This window comes from Stegodyphus dumicola, chromosome 3 (genome assembly GCF_044657685.1).
Source record: "Stegodyphus dumicola isolate Sdum_Otavi_A_Nest chromosome 3, ASM4465768v1".
Lineage (NCBI taxonomy): Eukaryota > Metazoa > Arthropoda > Arachnida > Araneae > Eresidae > Stegodyphus > Stegodyphus dumicola.
The window spans coordinates 117,294,891-117,315,884 of record NC_140770.1 but is presented as its reverse complement, the minus strand read 5'-3'; the positions used below and the strand labels follow the sequence as shown (position 1 = coordinate 117,315,884).

At 31.2% G+C, this 20,994-nt stretch overlaps 1 protein-coding gene across 2 annotated transcripts in view; it reads left to right on the top strand.

Moving 5' to 3' along the window:
- Nucleotides 1–20,994, top strand: part of LOC118190011 (kelch domain-containing protein 4-like) — a 32,076-nt gene that overhangs the window by 6,798 nt on the left and 4,284 nt on the right. Inside the window, exons 3-7 of one of the 2 annotated variants that reach the window (XM_035360695.2) lie at nucleotides 4,838–4,916; nucleotides 7,729–7,788; nucleotides 11,944–12,173; nucleotides 14,234–14,457; nucleotides 18,641–19,014. In XM_035360695.2, the coding sequence (XP_035216586.1) occupies nucleotides 4,838–4,916; nucleotides 7,729–7,788; nucleotides 11,944–12,173; nucleotides 14,234–14,457; nucleotides 18,641–19,014 (967 nt within the window). Of the gene's footprint in view, nucleotides 1–4,837; nucleotides 4,917–7,689; nucleotides 7,789–11,943; nucleotides 12,174–14,233; nucleotides 14,458–18,640; nucleotides 19,015–20,994 lie in introns of both variants that reach the window. The other variant, XM_035360694.2, reaches the window with a different exon arrangement.

Below are 20,994 nucleotides of genomic sequence, written 5' to 3'. Positions count from 1 at the left end.
CTTGAACTTTCGATTATGTCAAAAAGAATTTCCGATTCTGGAGCTGCCTACAAAGCGAAAGCATGTTTCGATGTCCATCAAACAAAAAAATGGGATTGCTGCAAAAAATGGATAAAGGCATATCCTTTGTTTCTCTAACCATTCTGAAATCTGTTTATAAATTTCGCGCTGCTCTGCGCGGGGGGGGGGGGGGGTCGCGGCGTGCAGTGAACTGCAAGTTGATTTGTCAGCACTATCCTTATCTTCAGGGCAGATGTTTTTATTTTATTTGGCTTATTCCTTACTAAATGTAGTATTTAATCTCAATGTACTCCGTCTTTGATATGATTTAAATCAAATTCCTCGTCATTATAAATATCACAAATACACTTTAAATAGTTTTCTGGTTGCAATTTTCTAATTTTGATTATGCGTAATGTATGCTTTATGCATGTGCATGTTGAAAGAAATGTTTAAAAAGTAAACAAATAAATATTAAGCTTTTTTTTTTGTAAATTTTGATACCCTTTAGATCATAATTGCTCTTTATTTTATAAATTACGGTTTCATATTTTTAATTTTATAATTTCTGCATGCCATCTTACTAGATTTAAACTGATGATCTATAATCCGAAAAAACTGATAATCCGGAATTGCCAAAGTCCCGACAAGTCTGAATTAAAGACTTTTGACTGTACAGTGAAATACGTTTAACGCAAAAACGCTTAAGATGAAATATTGGTTAACGCGAAATAATACAGCGGTCCCGACAAACTACTATATATTTTCATGCAATTTGTTTCTCTTAACACGAAAGGATGTCCTTTCTTAAAATGAACAGAATGCAGAAAATACCGGCCTCGCAGATAAGAAGGGTGTGATATGAAAGGTGGTTTCACATGTTTCATTAAAAAGAGGCTAACTTGGCTCTGAAATACCCTAGGAATAGCCTACGACACAAGCCAGTTTTGTTTATCGAACTTACTTTCACCTTCCACTCCTAGAAATGCCACATAAACATCTGGGTAGAGTAGACTAAGATACCCCTTGTGTTATGGCAAAGTTGTTGTTTGATTTATCGCCAAGTTGTTGTTTCATTTATGGTAGCCTGAGTAGTTGAATGTTATGGAAACCCTATTGTGACGTAATCGGGTGCATGATTCTGGGAAATTTTGAATCATGGGATGTTTTGTAAGCGTTTTTGTTGTGTGTGTTGGTTTGATTCTTTAGACAGTAGAATGGCCGAATGTAGTAAGATTAATTTGAAGTTTCTGTACGATTTGAAGCAAAAGGAGAAAAGAGTTTTAATTGACTGGTGTGTAAATGAAGGTTTTCTTAGTAGCCATTATAAGTGTCCTGTATTTAGGAAGGATATGCGTCTAGTCGAACGTAAAAACCGTTTAGATGGATTTGAATGGGTGTCTAATCTTTGGAATATGGTAACAGGTAGTTTGGCGACATTTTGGTAAGGCGATAAAGGTTAGTAGCTAGGACTTTAGCAGTGTACAGGAAGTGTGCAGTCAAGAGAGAAGTCAAGAGTGTGTGCAATGCCATTTTTGTGCAATTTGGGAATTTTTTTTAAGTGAAAAATAGGTTGACGTGTACATAGATACCGTGTATGTGCAGTTCTTAAAAACGTGGCAAGCAGTTTGCGATTCTGCACTTTCTCCCATTTTCGCACCTAATCTTCGTCATGATTAAGCACGTTTGTTCCATAAAAGTTCTAGCATAAGCGTAATTCGGCGAACAGATTGTCGTAAAAAAATGTTGAGTTAAAAAAAAAAAAAAAAAACCTTTATTTCGTGAAAACAAAATGGCGTCCAAACAAAAACTAGCAGGTTGCTGTAGCAGCGTTGGTCGCCAAATTTTCACCACAAAATTGCCAAGTTACCATAATCTAAAGATTAACTGAATGGGTTTGTAGGAAGAAAGGTTCAGATGGTCACTATGTGAAGCGTTTGATCAGAAAGAGTACCTGGTTTGAAAAAAGTCATTTGAGTATGATTGATATTTTGATTTTTACGTGGCTCTGGGTGTACGAAGCGAACTCGAAAATCATGGTAAGTTAATATTCGCTTTTGGTAGTGCTTAAATGTATAACATGTTTTTCCTTTTTTATGTTATTTTATTGTTTGGTTTAAAATGTATTTTATTGAGATTATGTATTTTTTGTTTGCCTATATTGTAGAATTTGGTGCTCCTTTGACTTTTTAAGTGAAAATATATTGATGTGTACATGGACAAAGTAAAGGGAGTGTGCAATGCAAGTTTGTGCAATTCTGGGATTTTTTTTTTTTTTTTTAAGTAAAAATAGGTCGACGTGTACATGGATAAAGTCAAAGGAGTGCGCAGTGCCATTTTTGTGCAATTCGAGGATTTTTTTTAAGTGAAAATAAGTCGATGTGTACATGGATACCGAGTTTGTGCAATTGTTTATCTTGTTATTTTGGCTTTGTGTGGCGGCAATTTTTGGCGGAAAAATCGGCGCTTCGCAAGCCAAAATAATGAGTCAAAGAATTGCACAAAATCGGTATCCATGTTGCCGCCTAAAATCGCCAAGTTTCGCCAAGGGGTACCCTAAACTATACTTTTACCTAAACATCTCATTAGTTGGGTTTGGAATTCAGTGTTGAGTACATCGCAGTGTGAGTAAATATCTGCGAGTTTGATTCATATGTTGCACTCTTGCATGTTCATATATTCTCTTCACAAGTTGCGCTCTGTATGGAATTCAGTGACTCCAAGGATGAATGAAAATAGTTTTCGTCATGCATGATTCTCAAAAGTTCAGATTCTTTGGTGCCAAAAGAAATGGAGAATGAGGATATTGAATCTGAGCCGATACTTAATGAAATGTTTGAGACAGTTTCTGTACTATTGGACTGTCCTACTATATTATCGGAAGAATTTGTTGCAGTAGTTGATGATAATGTGTATACAGCCCCAATTATGACAGACAAAGACATTTTGGAGTTAGTTCAAAGCTCAATATCATTGATGCTGATTCCAACGATGGAAATGAAATGAATAATGCAGCTCTAGCTCTTGTTCCCATGTCATTTGAAATGAGGAACTTCATGAAAAGTGTGCACAGATATTTAGATGCACATTCCAATGGTGAAATGAGTAACAAAGTGGATGACATTGAACAATCTGTTAAGAATTTTATGCTAAAAAGCAAGGAAAGAGGACACCATAAAATGTCAGTTTTATCATGGAATGTATGGTGCAGCCAAACTAAAGCTAAGAAAGAAGGAATGGGGGGGGTGAACAACATAAATGTATATTGAGATACAAAAATCTTTGGTATTGTTCTGATATAGGGACTGGATTGTGAAATATATGCATATACATGTGTATACACACATATGCGTTTGTACGTACATACATACATACATATATTTCTGAATCTGGTCCATATAACAGAAGTGATTATTTGACATATGCATGAGTAACTGATGATCAGAAACATTTGTTTAAATTTTTTTTATTTAATTATTGAAAACCTTGCAAAATAAATATCACTAATATTTGACATAATTTAAGTAATTTCACTAAGATTTCAAACAGCATTCAGTTCGAAAATACACAATTTGACCACTGTAGTATGCCTTTTAAAAATTTTTTGTGATTGATTATTATCGTGCATTGAGAGAATGTACTTTATAAAATAATAATAATATTAAAAAATTATTTAGTTTGTGTCACTTTCCTTCCTTTTTCATGACACAGAGAATGTCAATAACTTGAAGCACAATTTTATACATTCAAAAGTATATTTTATATTGCTTATTAACTTATGAAAGGGGAAAGATGAAAGTTTTAAGAGTTCAAAAGAAGAATTTGTGCTTTATCATGATCATTATCCTTAATTGTTCTGCTTTTAAACAGTGATAGTTATTAAAATGAAAAAACTTACTAGGTAATACTTACATTATAGTGGTAGCAATTCATACTTATATTAAAAGAGTGCATAGGTAGAAGATAATTAAGTACTATTAAAACATTTCCAACATCTGTTGGTTTGAAAGAAGGTTTTTCAAAATTTCTTTTGGTGAATAACATACAGAGGAAAACGTTTAAGCTTGGATTGGGGGGGGGGAAGAAGGAGAAAGTTAAAAACATACATAATTTTTTTTTTTATTAAATCCTGAAAATCTGAAAAATAGTAACAAAAATAAAGAAACAACTTTAATATTTACTAATTTAAAATATGTAGTGTGTTACCTAGTTTATTCTAGTCATTTTTCATTTCACTCATTCTTGTTTCATATCATGAATATAAAGATATCATATAGAACTAGATCCAATAAGTGCAAAATTATTTTTTTTATTAGATTTTCTACATGACAGTACATGACACATATTATGACACTTCTTTTATAGGGATCTAATCTCAGGTTTTGAATTGACAAAAAACATATGAAGAAATAGTTGAAATTGCATATTAAGTAAAATTAAAGACCAAAATGCAGTAGAAAATTCATCTTACTAAATCTTATATGTATAAAAAAGCTAAGTTTGATAATACTGTGCATAAATTGTTCCAGAAATTTCAAGAAGGACGGACAAATATCGTTGATAACATTAGGAAAGAAAGCCTGTGGCAACAGATAATTTCCTTCAAATTACACAATAGATTGACTCAATGGCCTGGCAGCAAACTTTTATGGTGAAAGTGTATAAAATGAAAGTGTGGATGTTTGGGTTCCAATTTTAAACTTGGTCTTTATAGGAAATCACTTTACTTGAATCATTAATAATCAAATTTTTTTTAACATTTTTAATTATTTAAGCTATTTTTTCATATGTTGGCTTAAAATTAAAATATTAATAATTACCTTATTTTTTTTTTTAGGAGTGGTTTTACTCTGTGTGCACATCCTGATAAAGATGAGTTGCTTTTATTTGGTGGTGAATATTTCAATGGGAGTAAGGTAGATAAAATATATTGCATTCTTAACACATTACCTCTTGCATTTTAATAATTATAAAGTAATTATACTTTGTATTCTGATCTAAGAATCAGATAAATATAGATCAATATAAGAATCAGAAAAAAATTAATTTTTAATTTATTTTATAATTTTTAAAAATTAATAAATTTTTTTAAAACATTTTTTTTTTCAATAAAACAGAGTGTGAGGTTTTTTTTGTGTGTTTAGTATTACTAAATACCAGATGCATCTTATTCTGTTTATCATTTATGACATTTATTTAAATTAGGTTCATTAAGTTTTAAACAGTGAAACAGTTTTAAACATAAATTGTAATTTTTTAACAATTGCAATTAATAAAAAAATTAAATCTCTAGAGCTCAGTGTTTAAAAAAAAATTAGAAAAAATACTGTTGTTAAAAAACAGACTTTTTAATAATGTTAAATTTTTTAACATTAAGTAGTTAAAATTAGTGAGTGCTTTTATCAGAGTTGAACTAGAATTCAGGTAATGAAATGTATTGCTGTATGAAGTAATCTATAGAAAAATATGTAAGTGAAAATTTTATCAATTTACTTCCAGTTCCAAATGGAATAACTGACTTATTATCAGAGTGAAGTCCGTGAAGTGCCAAGAACTTATTATATATAAATTGATAGTTCTCTACCACAGTTAAAGTAAAGGCTGGAGAATAGTTTGACTTCCTCTATTTATGCTTTTGACCATTAATCTTGACTTTATTTCATATTCGAATGACTCTTTTAAAAATATTTTGCTGCTTCTGTCTCAAGTAGACATATTTTTACAGTCTCTTGCAGTTTTATCTATCATGGATAGTTCTTATTTTCTGAAATTAATGTTAGCTTCTTAACCACTTATAAATGAACCATATGATTGTTGTGTGTTGTACAGTTTTGTTCAAAACAAATTCCAGCTTTGTTCTCCTTGTTTATCTATGTTTATTGGCATTATAGTTCCATAAAGTGCTGTCTTTCCTGATGCTTAGTTTAGTCTAGTGGGAATTAATTACATTCTGAAGTATTCAGCTGCATTTAATCACCTTTTTCGTTTGGTGCTTAGTTTTATCTAGTGGGAATTAATTACATTCTGAAGTATTCAGCAGCATTTAATCATCTTTAATAGTTATTATTTTAGCCTGCTTACGTGGTTAAAGTATGCAGTGTTTACAAATTGCATTAGATATTGCAACCATTAGGCAGATTTGTGTTGGAAGAGAGTTGGGATCAGTTTTGCCTTGGCTTAGAAGAAATGCAAATATATTTTTAGTAAAGTACAGTCAAAAGTCGTTAATTCGGACACCCATAATCCGGACCTCAAAGCTAAAAACGTTCTGCGCATGCGCTGCGTTGGGACATGTGCACAAGCGTTTTACGCGTGCGCATAAGATCTTGACTACTGCGCATATGCATGTGCACAAGTGCAGAATATGTTTTCGCCTGTGCGTTTAATGTATAATGGACGGTGTAAGCTAAAATTATCTAATTATCTATTTCAGTTAATGTTAATGATTGCGTTGTTCCTTAATCTTCGAATTGGATCCCGCTTATTATTTTTTGCAGACTGTAAGAGCAATTTTATAAAAGTAAACTTGAACTTTCGATTATGTCAAATAGAATTTCTGATGCTGGAACTTCCAAAGGATCTACAAAACGAAAGTATGTTTCGATGTTCAACAAACAAAAAGTGGAATTGCTGCAAAAAATGGATAAAGACATGAAGAATGTGACAGAGAGGTTATTGAAAATGAAAAAATTTCGATTGACAAGTTAGTCGGTATTCTCGGCACAGCAATTAACGGGACTTGAACAGCGGAACTTTGTAACTGAACAAGAAATTATGTCTGTTTATAGAATTAAAGAGAAAGTATTATCACATAAAACGAAGCAACTTAAACAACTTACATTGAAAGAAATGTTTAATAAAGTAAACAAATAAATATTAAGCTTTTTTTTTATAAATTTTGATACCTTTTAGATCATAATTGTTCTTTATTTCATAAATTACGGTTTCATAATTTTAATTTTATAATTTCTGCATGCCATCTTACGAGATTTAAACTGATGATCTATAATCCGGAATCGCCGAAGTCCCGACGAGTCCGGATTAACGACTTTTGACTGTATAATAAATATGTTCTGTTCTTGCTAAAATCCTCAAATTGAGTATTATTTTATGTGCAAGTAAAATGTTTGTGTATGGAAACACTTTTCAGTTCATTTAGGAAGAATGAAGAAATTATTATTACACATACAATTTTTCAATCACGTTGCAGTACTGCAGACTTGCGTTTTACTCTATGAAATTTATAGCAACTTGTAAGAGAACCGAGTTATAAGAAATTTGTCATGGTGTAAGTGGTTAGTATACTTAGGTAGCATTGGAATGTACATGGATTGAATCACAGCAAAGGCAGGCATAGTTTTTCTCATGTTAACCATGTTTTCTCACGTTTTATGAAAAAGTAATGATCTCAAAGTGATGTCGAAACTAAAATATGACAGACAATTTTTCACCTGATGGATTTAGTCAGATGGGTCTTATGCCTTTTCTCAATCATTTTTAGGTGGGGGATCATATTAGAAATGGTTGCATTTTCCTGTGCATGTTGTCATGTTAGAAATGGCTAGTAAATCTTGCTAGTGTTGGAAAATTCCTGATTTGAACCCCTGGCAACAGCAAGTTTTTTTTTCCATGTTTCCTATTCTAAATAGCATAATAGAATTTATTTAATGTTATTTTATTTTTCCACAGACTATGATGTATAATGACTTATATTTTTACAATATCAAGAAAGGACAATGGAGCATATTACAGTGCCCAGAAAAGCCTCCTCCTAGATGTGGTCACCAGGTAATGGTTTAAATAAATATTGCAGAAATTTTACTGAATGTAAATTATAGATGTAGTATAATGTTATATTCATTTTTGTCATTCTCCATTTTTTAGCATATTTATCTACAAACTTTACACCTCTGATCTCAAAATGGTAGGTCTCGAAGCAATTTGATATGGCCCATGAAGACATTTCAATTATGTATTTGTTGCAAATATTTCAAGATTTTAGTTATTTGAATTCTGAGTTTAGATTATTTATTTTCATTTCCATTAAAAACAAGTGTGAACAACGCATAAAAAAATGTGTAAACGGAGCTAATCAATTTAGAATATGATATAAATCTTATTGAAAGATTTGAAGATACAGATTTTATTAACTTTTATTTTTGACTGTTCAAAGATACAGTTATATATTTCTGTGCTAAGAATAATCACTTTACTTGAATATACATTTATATGTGTATAACTTTTTTTTTCAAAGTTGAAAATTAATAAGAAAAGAAAACAAATGACCATTGAGTATCTACAATCCGTAATGAAGGTACTTTGTAGTAAATTCTCTCCAAGGTTACAAACATTATTAAAACCGACACAACATCAGGTGTAAAGCTGTAGTAAGAAATAAAGAAGTTTATAATTATTTACATACAAAAATGTGTAAATTTTATTTATGCGTTGAAGAAAAATTTAATAAAATGGAAAAAGAGATTAATTTGTCACTTATTCTCAAGTTTTTTTTCCTAAAGTTTCTATCATGTTTTTGGTAAATTTTCTTTAAAAGCTAGAAAGTTTTAGTAATTGGTTATTATTAGTTTAAATGAGAGTAAATTGTTTAATGATTAATTAAATATATTAGAATTATTTGAAAGAAATGTCAGTCTCAGAATTTAATGTTCAGATGCCAATGTATTTGAATCGCAGAGTGTAACTAATGAGAATGTCTTACAGGAACTAAACTTCAGATAGAAAAAAAATATGAATTAATCTTTTTTGCCTTTGTGATATTATTGTTGTTATTGCTTTTTTATGAATATTTAGTAAAGAAAATTTAAAACTTAATTGAAATACTTTTTATTTTGTTAAAAAAAAATCTGTCCTGTTAGCTGTTTACAAATCATGCATTTGGGCCTGCATGCAATTTGAGATTGAAATCACTGCTTTACATAACACAGTATAAGTATCACAGCACTGGTTTTGAAAACAAAGAGATACGATTTTGTCTTAGTTTTTCAAAGTATGTAAAAATTTCGGTTTTAAAATTTATAGAAATATATTGATTAATTCAAGGAGTTATTACATTTTTGGCAATTTTAATGTAATTGATTTTTAAGTTAAATGGGGGTTTCCTTCCCTTTGTATGTATTTTTATTTATTTATTTATTTTTCTAAAGTTAGATAGTTGAATTTATTAGTATGAGTTATATGCATACACTCAATTTTATAACATAGTTATTATTTGAAATTAATAATTATTCCCTTAAAGGAAGTAATATGTGCATATTTAAAATTATTATTTTAGTGAATGGGAAAAATTATTTTATTTTGTTTATTTATTTTATAGTGAAAGCATTTTATATTATTTTCAGTAAATTATCCCCATATTTTTTATCAGGTCGTTTGCTTTTCATATATCAGAGGTGTTTGTGCTCCGGGGAAACCCCGGAATTCCGGGGATTTTGAACTTCGATACAACTTCGATAGCAAGGCTATTTGGAAGCAATTTCTCAGAAGAAAACGTTTTGATAGAAGTGGGTTTTTCGAATATCGAATTCTGCAGATCTTGTGTTCCTTCATATGCGATATAATAAATTTTGTTTGGTGTTGAACATTATCATCAGTTGCTTGTGCTTCCGAGAATTCTGCTGGCGAAACATCCGCAAGGATAGATCTTTCTGATGCAAAGTTTAAAGTTATGAAAACATGTAGCAGAAATACCAATAGAAGCTCCCTAAGGTTATATACTGTGCAGACATAGAAGACAAAACTTTTAAACTTAACCAATTTATTAACAATATATATAAAAGTAAAAATACAATAAATAAATTTAATCAACACCAGAAACTTAAAGAGTGTAACATTATCAAAAATTACATTTAGTTGACTATTCATTAACCCCAAGGGTTTTTCCTTTAAAGAATATTATGCTATTAATGATACAGCAAATATATTACCTAATCTTTGAATTACTGGAATTCAATACGCGGAAAACATATCACAAAACAAAAACTATGCGGTTAATATGAATTTCACTTTACTATAAATAGGTCCATGCTTTTTAGCCAAGAAGTCACCTGAAAAATTAAACTAAACCCTGAGTGCACTTGAACTGGCAAAAGCCGCTCACTGTAGTTACACACGAGAGATCACAGCTTGGAATTTATCGCCGGCGAACCATAGAACAGATTGCCGCCCACGGCAGTTGCTCACCGGAAATCATAGTTTGGAATTTGATGTCGCTTAACTTTGGAAACAGGACGCCGCCCACGGCAGTTGAACACCGTAAATCACCGTTTGGAATTTGACGTCACTTAACCTTGGAAACAGGATGCCGCCCACGGCAGTTGACCACCGGAAATCAGCGCTTTGCAGAATCCAGGAAAAATCATCGTGGACTGGAACCACGGTACTTATCATTGGATTGCACGCATCTACTGCATCTTCCAATGAGCACTGGAACGGCACACCAAGGAGCAATGAAACAGGAACCAGAAGGAATAAGCCAGAGCGATGTGAGATACTATACCTGAAGTAGACATGACGTCATCTCACAGCAACCAGTTGCCTATCGGCACGACTCGGCTTTCCAGATGACGTAACATCAAGTTTTGTTTTTGCATCTTAATTAGGCTGGAACAGTCCATTCTTAATACAAACAGTGGCAGTGAAAAACGAAGTAGAAGTAATTGCTATATCCTTCTAAAATAAGAACTAAACCTTATGTAAAACATAGAATTATTTCAAGGAGGAGAGATGATGCAGAAAAAAAGGGTTGCAATAGTTCATATTTTCCAACACTTTCTTCTAAACTGATGTCTGGAATTTTATTGGCTTCCTCCTTATTACTGGTTAACTTCCTTTCTTCCGAAAGCTCATTATTCAGAACCCTTTCTATTTCTCTTTCTTTCTCTTCTTCTGATCTGGAATCTAAGTCTTCTGCACTCACTCTCTCTAAACTCCTGCGTGCATGCGCCTGTCTATGAATCTCCACCACATTCAAAAGAACTGGTCGTTCCCTAATTTCCTCAATCAACTGTGCAGTTTTATTTCCTAACAAATAGTACTCTTGTTGAGTACTTTGTACTATACTATAATATATGCTCAGTCTAATAAAAAGGTAGACATTTTTGACTGCAGTGAAACTTATGCATTATGTTAATTGGAAAAGGTCACAAACATATCCATTGCACTCTCTCATCTTAGTGTTTGTGAAATATGCAAAATCACATTTGCAAGTCCTGCTGATGATTACTATTTCAGTTAGCTGTTAATGATTACCATTTTAAACAATTTCTTACATAAAGTATTTCATTATCATAATAGAGATGTTTCTTATTTCTTTATGGATATTGTTTTTAACTGTGTGTAGGTGTCTTGCATATATTTTATGCTTAAGGTATGCCCTAGGGAGTAATCACAAACTAACAAATTTGCTGATATGAGAAATCCATGAAATGTCACCATTCGTAAATTCACATTTAAAAAAAAAATTGATGCACAGCTTTCATTGAAATTCTCACACAGCACAGTTTAGCTGAAATTCGAAATGACTTTTCTGAAGGGAAACTTGCAAGTTCAGGCATAAGTAATCTATCTATCAAGTAAGCATACCTTATTATTGTTGGTCAACCTTTTGTATATTTGAAAAGTAAAGGCCCATCATTCACATGGGTGAAACTGAATACCACAATATGAATGTCTCAATGAGTTGTGGTTATTGATGCAGGTGGTAGCAATTTTTCTTTGATCTTTTTATTTCTGCAAATGACATCACTTAAGGAACCAAATGATAATTGATAAATATTGCCAGCACAGCCTGAGGAAATTTTTATCAAAATCTTTTCTGAAGACATTAGATGCATACTTTGCCTTATTTTGTATTAAGATGTTGAATGCTTCATTTGTGCTTATGCTTAATTAAAAATATTTTTTTTTTTTTTTTTTTTTTAATAGGCAGTTGTGGTATCTCAGAGAGGAGGCCAGATGTGGATTTTTGGTGGAGAATTTGCAAGTCCAACTCGCTCAAATTTTTATCATTATAAGGATTTGTGGGTCTTCCATCTTACAGAAAAAAGGTGGGAACAGATTAAAGTACCTGGGGCACCTTCATCTCGAAGTGGTCATCGAATGGTTGTCAGTCGGAAACAGATAGTCCTGTTTGGTGGATTTCATGAAAGCATTCGGTTTGTATTAATCTGTATTAATTTCATATGTAATATCTCTGTACAGTTCATGTATTTGTATATTTGTGTTTGTAATTACCAGTAAAAATGCTCCCTTATTAAAATGCTGCTCAGTATACTGTGGATTTTGAAATGGCATAGGTATCATCTGAAACTATGTGTAAATAAAATTGCCTTATGGTAATGCACTTAATACAATGATTCTTTGGGTATCAGAATTTCTCTATAGAAAACACAGAGTGAAAGTAAATTTTTATTTTTTTGTTGATAGTTTGACAGTTTAGAAATGAACCTTAGTTTGTAGATACATCAGTTGCTATCTAGAATTAAACTACTGAAATGTAAATTCATAATGAATATTAAGAAAATATTTTAAAATATAATTGTAAAAACAATGTCTTATTCATATTAATTAGAAAAGGGGGGAGGACTATATAGAGCGTAATATAATATGATTTTGATTTACATAATGTGTGACTATGCATATTATTATGTGCCTACAGGTTTGTAATCAATTGAATGCACACAAATTTGATGTTAGATTGATGGAATTTATTTTTCTAAAATCACTTTACAGTTCTGTAACTTTTCACACAAAATTACTCATACAACTCTTCTCAGTATGACAGAGCACAATCAGTAATTACCACTTGAAACTGCAGAGAACATTGAACACAAGGTCTGAAATGCATCAGCTTGTACAGTGATCTTTCAGTATTCTGAGCTAAACTCTGAACTAAGCTGAAAACTGAGACTGTCTCCAGTCTTATATAGTTTTCTGCCATCTGCTGAGAAATTTATTTCCAGTACCTTCAGTTTCTCGAAATTGCTAGAAGACACATGCAATTGCAGTTACATAAGGGTTGGACCCTAATGTCACCCAATGGTCATCAAGTGTGGTAATTTGGCAATTCATTGCCAAATTTAGCAACAAAATTAGTCATAAAAAATCATTGCCAGCTTGGCGGTATGTCACTAATTTGGTCAGATAACTATTTACCTCAATGTTAACTAGACTTACTCCTGTAAACCCGTTTTTCTGGATTATGTTTTGCACTCTTGAGACTTTTCATGGTACATTATACAAGTGATACTACAGTTTAGACATAATTCCACTAAAATGATTTACACATTGTAGAGATATTAGGTTATTTTGATGCTGGAGACATAGAAAATGTACAGTGCCCTTGCTGAGACTCGAACCCTGGACCCGGAATACATGCCGAGTGTGCTAGTGATTATACTACAAAGGTGTGCTGGAAGGAGATAGAAACTACCTTGTGTACTTCTGCTTTTAAAAGGTGACTGGGGATTAGGGGACCCAATCGCCAAATCCTGGTGATGAAGAATCACCACAACCTTTTTTTGGCTTAGGGTCAGTGTAGAGTCATTAGTTTTTTTTCTTTTTCTTTTTTTTTTTTTCTTTTTTTTTTTTTTTTTTTTCTTTTAAAACCAGGAAGATGTGAGAAATGTGCAATGCCCCTGCCAGGACTCAAACCTGGACCTCTTGAATACGCACGGAATGTGCTATTGGTACACCATGAAGGCATGCAGAAAGGAGGGAGAAAATACCTTGTAATATATACAAAATTCATAACAATGTTTATTGCATGCATTGTATATTGTACTTTTTGTTTCATTTGTTGCCATTTATACAGTTTTTAACTAAAATTCAAAAAATTAGTTTCTGAAACACCATTAAATTCATAATTATATGTAATCTCTTTGTGCACAGATTTTTTTTTTTTTCCCCCATTGGAGATTCACTTTTAGTATAACCCAAGTAGCATTATAACATAAGATTAATTTCATTTCCAACCCTATATTTTAATGAGGGAGCATTGTATGAAGCTGTGGCACAACCCTATATTTTAATGAGGGAGCATTGTATGAAGCTGTGGCAATAAGAATTGTGACCGTAAAAGTAAACTTAGACTTTTTAATGTAAATATTTTTACTTGTTTTTTTAACACTTTATATATTTTATAAAATTGCAATTAACAGGAAATTTTTAGATATCTTTCTTTTTGCCACACTTGATTAAAATATATTATTTTTAGGGATTATAAATATTTTAATGATGTCTACATTTTTGATCTTGAATCTTATGCATGGAGTAAAATTGAACCTGGTGGTAAAGGTCCAAGTCCACGGTCTGGATGTCAGATGGCACCTCTTACGGATGGACGAATACTACTATATGGTGGATACAGTAGGGAAAAAGTAAAAAAAGATGTTGATAAGGGAACTGCTTATACTGATATGTACTATTTGCAAGTTGATGGTAAGTGTTTTGCTTAAAATTGAATTTATGTTTCATAGTATTATGAAGTATTTATACTATTTATTAAGCTATTAACTTACTGAAAGTTCAATCTTAAAATAACATCATCCTATAGAACAGCTTTATGATTCTAAAAGAATGTACCATCAAAGCTATAGCTAAGGGTTTTCAGTGCCGGGGAACAACTGAAGATTTTCTGCCCCTTTCTGTGTGCAAAGAATGGAAAACATTTCATTCTAAAATTTCGTAGTATAAGTTTGTCACCTCCAGGATGCAGCACCTGGAGACAGATGTCCTCCCATTGCCCCACCCTAGCTACGCTACTGTGTACGATAGATTTTTCATCTTCAGTGAAAAAAAAAAAAAAAAAAAAAAAAAAAAAAAAAAACATTCTGTCATTAAAATCATGCAAATACAATTTAACTTCTTTAATGTACATTCTATTTCAGTAGACAGTTTCCAGTAGCAGATAGTTCCTAAATTGCTAGATTGTCAAAACGAGAGTCTAATGCATTCCCATTTAGTTGTCACTCCCTTATAGCAGATAAAAGCTCACTATCATGAGTATCTGTTAAAAGGAGGTTAGACTGGTATTTGATTTAGATAAATGTTAGTTTTATAAATAAGTTTTTTGCACTTCAAGAGAATCTTGTGTTAGTCTTTTTTTCTTCAAGAAACAAATTTTGTTTTGACAATAATGTTTGATACATTTTGCTTATCTGCTCTCTCAGTTTCAGCATGTGATAAAACTACCATGTTTTTTTTTTTTTTTTTTTTCCATATTTCTGAGTGTAAATTTGGCAATAGCCTTGTGTAGATACTACACACGATTGATTGCACATGGATTTATATATTTTATATTTAACAATCATTTCACTGAACAATGCTCACTGAATGTAAAAATGTAAATGTCAGCCACATACACTTTTGATTTTTCTCATAAAGATTCTTGTTTCTCAGTAAATGTTTTTATTATTTTACAAATTTTACAGTACCAGTATGCTACTAAGATGGCCAAACAAGCATTTTTCACCATTTCACAAAGTTGACAACTTTTTGTGGAAGTGTAGATAATCGGAAAGTACCTAATTTACCTGATCGAAAAAAAAAATTTTAATTTGTTGTAAAAAATATACTTTGCATAAAATCAGTATTAGAGATTATTAAATTTTGAGAGCTTCTCAAAATTTTTGCTATATATGTTTAGTATTAAAAATTATTTGTTAAAAATATTACAGGCTTTCATGATTTAAATCAGTATTAGAATTAAAAGTTTATAAATCCAGTTTGGTACTTCTTTTGGCTGATGATTTGACAGACTATCCAATGTAATTGCAGACAGTATCTTTTGTAAAATATTTTTAAATCCTATACATCCTGTTTAAAACATATCTAAAGCCAAGTGAAACTTATAGTAATGTGCATATCAATAATAGAATTTGACAAGGCAACACATGTCAGAAATTCTTTTCTCAATAGAATATTGACTTGAAGAGTAACCACATTGAAACTGTATCTGGTTCCCATAATGTTGCAAATAAGCTTATTAATTTGCAGTTATTATTTTAACATTTGTTTTTAATGCATGCTTATGCTCTGTTTATAACCTTTCATGCCTTATTTCTTGAGAATGTACTAGTTTATAGTTAAAATCTTAACATAAGTCTTAACATTATTATAGCATGTTCAAATCTTAACATTATTAGCATTAGTTTCCTTTGATATATATTGCATCTTTACTTAAATTAGATTACTTTGACTTGATTTTGTAAAAGTGTAACTCTGAGAAATAAGTACTTAATTTCATTGATCAAATTATTTGCAAAATTCGATAAGTTTGATAAGAGATATTGTTAAACAATTTTTTATGTTTCGCTATATTTTGCTGTATTGTTTAATCTAATTTAGTTATTTAATTTTTTAGAGACATACTTTAACTTGTTAGTTAGACATATCAGATATTTTTTACTTTTAGACGAGTAAATTACAAACATTAATGTAAGTTTTCTTTTGCATCATTAATGAAATTATAACATCTAAATCATAGTAACTAACGCAGTACACAGTAAAATAAAAAAAAGGGTAAAAAATCTGAAAGTTTTCAGATTCTATATTACCCACAAAGGGACTTTTTTTTAAACATCTTCTGTGGTACCTTTGTTTAATATCCATACTTAAACCATAAAATTCAATTTAACATCACTATCACAAAATAATTTAAAAAGAACATATCTTTAGAATTTTCGATATGCAGTCCCGCCCGCTGGAGATAAAAATGTCCACTTCCCCCACCGTGCAGTCTTGCCATTGCTTGCTTTGAAATCATTGAGTTTCTTAATCAAAAACTCATAAATGTTTTACAAAATATGAAATAGATAATAAAACAAATTCCAGCTTCCAGATGGCCATATTCGAGTGGAGACGTACGTTATTGAAAATTGTATGGCTCTAGGTACTGTTGTTTTATCACACGAAGAGAAACATACATGCATTTATGCAGATTTTTCATTATTTAATTTCTTTAAATATAATACAGGGTGATAATTTTTGGTGGAAACAATTTAAAAAGTGATTCAGACTTTTAAAGTTTTCGATGCAAAATGCCAAATTGCCCTTCTGGGCTAACACCCTTTGGGCTAAAAAGTGGGTGTTTTATGAGATTCTGGTTGTTTGGGTTATTCCTAGTCTTTCTGGACACTGATGTGGTATGTACTTCAGTAGATTCTATTCTTGATACATTTAGAAATAGTTCATAGTAGTTAGGTTATATTTTCAATTGTTAGTGGTCAGTGCTATTGCCCATTGAACCTAACTTTATAGTTAGTTAGGTTTAGTTTTGTAGGTACTCTTTATTTCTATATGCTGGTTATTTAAATGGTGCCAAGATTATTGATAAATCTTCAAAGTATGATGCAAACCGTTGCTAAGCCTCAGGCAGTACTAACATGGTCACTTATAATCTGCCTGTCATGAGAAGTGCCCTGAGTAGGCCATATGTTATAGATATGTCTTTTTTTCCAAAAAAATATTACCAATTTTTGATTTATCAAGGAATGAGGAAGCTATTAAATCATTCTTTCTAGAAAAAGTCATTTTACCTTACACTCAAATATACACAAAGGGCCATGGAATGAAATTGTATTTTAATAAAAGTATCTGGAGTTACAGCATTCTAATTAAATTAGAATGAGAAAATACTTTTGATGATGCCTTAGGAGGATTCATGGAAATTGGCAGCCACAAACTCTATACCTAAAATGCATTTGCAGTGTAAGTGTTAACATTTTCTTAATTAAAACTTGGTGATAACTTTAATGGCATTTGAATTACAAGGGTTGTAATAATAAGAAAATACTTTTTTATACATGTAGTTATCTTATAAGCATGGCAACTCTTTTATAAGCTTTTGCTTTTTTAGAACTTTTTAATATTGATTTCCAGGTTTGAGTAAACAAAAATCATTTTGAGATGTGGATGCAAATTTTAGTATTGGAGAAGGGAAGGAATCTGATAAAAGAACATGAAAGCCAACTTTGTTGTGCTCTTTTTTTTTTTTTTTTTTTGACCTATATTTCAGTGGATACTGATTTCAAGCATCAAATAAAAAGTGCATGTAATGCTTTAGTTTTATCATTAGCAGTAATTATTTGTTATTCCACCTTACTTGCCAAAGAGCTACAGAACAAAACATGAAATATTTATCATTGATCAAAATATGTGTAAAATATATTAGAATCTAATTAAGCCATTAATTACAGCCAAGTGGAATGTTTATTGATTAAACATGTAATCTATGAAAGTTAGTCATATAATCTATTGTTATAAATTTTTTTTAAGCAAATTATGTTTAATGGAAAGTTCAATTTGTATAGATTTTTCTGTTTTTTAGACACATATATATGGTCTATTTTGTATGAAAAATTTTTATGAAAGAAATTAACACATTCAGATATCAGTTAAAATTAAGCATATTTCTGAATCCTTCCAATGAACTTTTTCCCATAACATGAATAATTTATTTTTTACTATACAGGAAAGCAATTTTTTATATATAATCTTGTAAGTTATGTTTTTATTCATATAAATATTTTGATTTTAGTCAAAAGGATATATTTCAATGTAGTATATGCAATTTAAGCTTCCTCTAATAATATACTTTTCTCCTGTCTTTTAAAAAATTTAGAAAGGATTAAACCTAGCAAATGGAAATGGGTTCAGGTGAAACCAAGTGGCATTCCACCATCTGCAAGGAGTGGATTTTCTCTTGCAGTAGCCTCGAATAATCACGCATATGCTTTTGGTGGTGTTCATGATGAAGATGTAGATGAAGAAAGCATGGAAAGTGTTTTTCATAATGACTTGTTTTTATTAGAATTAGAAAAAGGACGTTGGATGCCTGTTAAGCTGCATGGAAAAGATGCTAGAATTATTAAGAAAAAGAGGAGGAAAGAAAAAGGAAATGATGATGATGCTGATGATGAGGAAGAAGTTATTGATGAAAATGCAATTGCCAACACTTTAGAAAAAACAACAATCGCCGAAGAGTCTTCTGCTGAGGTAAGTTAATCTTTTCATGCATTTTTTATGTTGCTTTATTGTTTTTTAGGTATGGGATCTTATTTCGGCAGTAACATTATATTATTCTTATGTTCATCATTATTTTTATGCATTGGAAACTTTTGAGTATTTCATAAATTTAAGAAATAAAATGCATGGAAGACAAGTTCAATTTCTGAGTAATTATTTACGAAACTAAAAAATATTATAATTTTAGGATAGTCTAACAAGAAGCATTTTTCGTTACATGCCAAATGTTATCTAATGTATCATCATATTTTTGCATAAAATTATTTTATCTGAAACTGTAGTTAATGTACTTACACTGAAATACTACTTTTCTACTTTTTAAAAAATATAATTTTTAAATTTTTAACTAATCATGCTAGCAATAACAAATTGTGTTATATTTAGTAAAGGAATATGTAATTTTGTTATTTCAGAACTCAAAAATTGTTTGATATTTTTAAGGGTTAAATTTATAAAGTATTTTCTCCCTCCTTTCCACATGCCTTTGTGGTGTAATTGGAAGTATACGCAACAGATATTAGAGAGGTCCCAGGGAATTTGAGTCCCAGGGAGGACATTGCTCGTTTTTCATGTTTCCATCATCAAAAACCCTAATGATTGTACAAGTGGCACCCAAACTAAAAGGTGCTGGACGATAATTCGTCACCATCAAGATTTATCGATAGGGCTCCTTAATCCCTAGTTGCCCTTTAAAAGAGGGAGTACATAAAGTATTTTCTTCCTCCTTTCTACATGCCTTCATGGTGTAATTGTAAGCATACTCGATGCGTATTCGAGAAGTCCAGGGCTCAAGTCCCGGTCAGGGGCACTGCACATTTTTCACGTCTTCAGCATCAAAAACCTACAAATCAATGACTCTACAAATCCATTTTGTGGTAACTTTCATTTCAATTTGCTATTAATTAATTATCAGATGAGTTAATGAAGTCATATAAATAACTAAGTTTTCTGAAAGAGCAAGTCAGATCCCCCCCCCCTGTTGTATTTCTTGTAGTAAAGAGCATTTGTCAGACTGCTATGGATTTTACTTCGTATGCATTTCCATGTGTAAGGCAAGAATTTTAGCTAATGTTTTGATACTTAGGTTTGGGGTTGGCTTATAGGTTCAGAATTATCTACAAATAATTCAATCACAAAAATGAGTGATTGGAATATTGTAAATAATTGAAAAAAAAGTTTTTATGTTTTTTAATTCTAATGTAAATTAATTAAATTTCTGAATAGCAATATCTGACTCAAAATTTTCTAGCAGTTCTACTGTCTCTGCTACTCTCAAGTCTAAGTGCAGGAAGGACATCATGCTCCATTTTATCATAAACATAACCATTTTCTGTTTCATGGATAATATCTTTATCTCTCTCCTGATTAATATCTTCATGTAACATTTGCATTTTGTTCAATATTGCTTGATGCGACATGTTTTAAATGACTGCACAGTTGTTTCTGACTTATTTTTCGAATGGCTGGCATTCAGCTTTGGGTTGTGTGATGGATCTAGCATTTAAGCAACCAATTATTCAGACTTTTGGCAATATATGCATGGTGATTAAAAAATATTTGGCAAAAATGTAAAGACAAATAAAGTGGCCAAAAAAGCAGATTTTGTAATGAAATGCATGTATGGAAATAGTATGTTGAGGCTGTAGAAGGCACTGTTTAGCAGTAGATAAAAGCATTTTGAAAAACATAAATTGCCATTCCTTAGATAAAATTCAAGTAGTGACGCTGAACAGCAGATTGCTTTATATGTACAGTCAAAAGTCGTTAATTCGGACATCCATAATCCGGAATGATATATAATCCGGACCTCAAAGCCACAAACTTTCTGCGCATGAGTCGCGTTGACGCAATGAACCCCACGGCGCGCAATGAATTAGAAGTTGATCTGTCAGCACTATCCTTATCTTCAAGGCAGATGTTTTTATTTTATTTGGCTTATAATTCTTTACT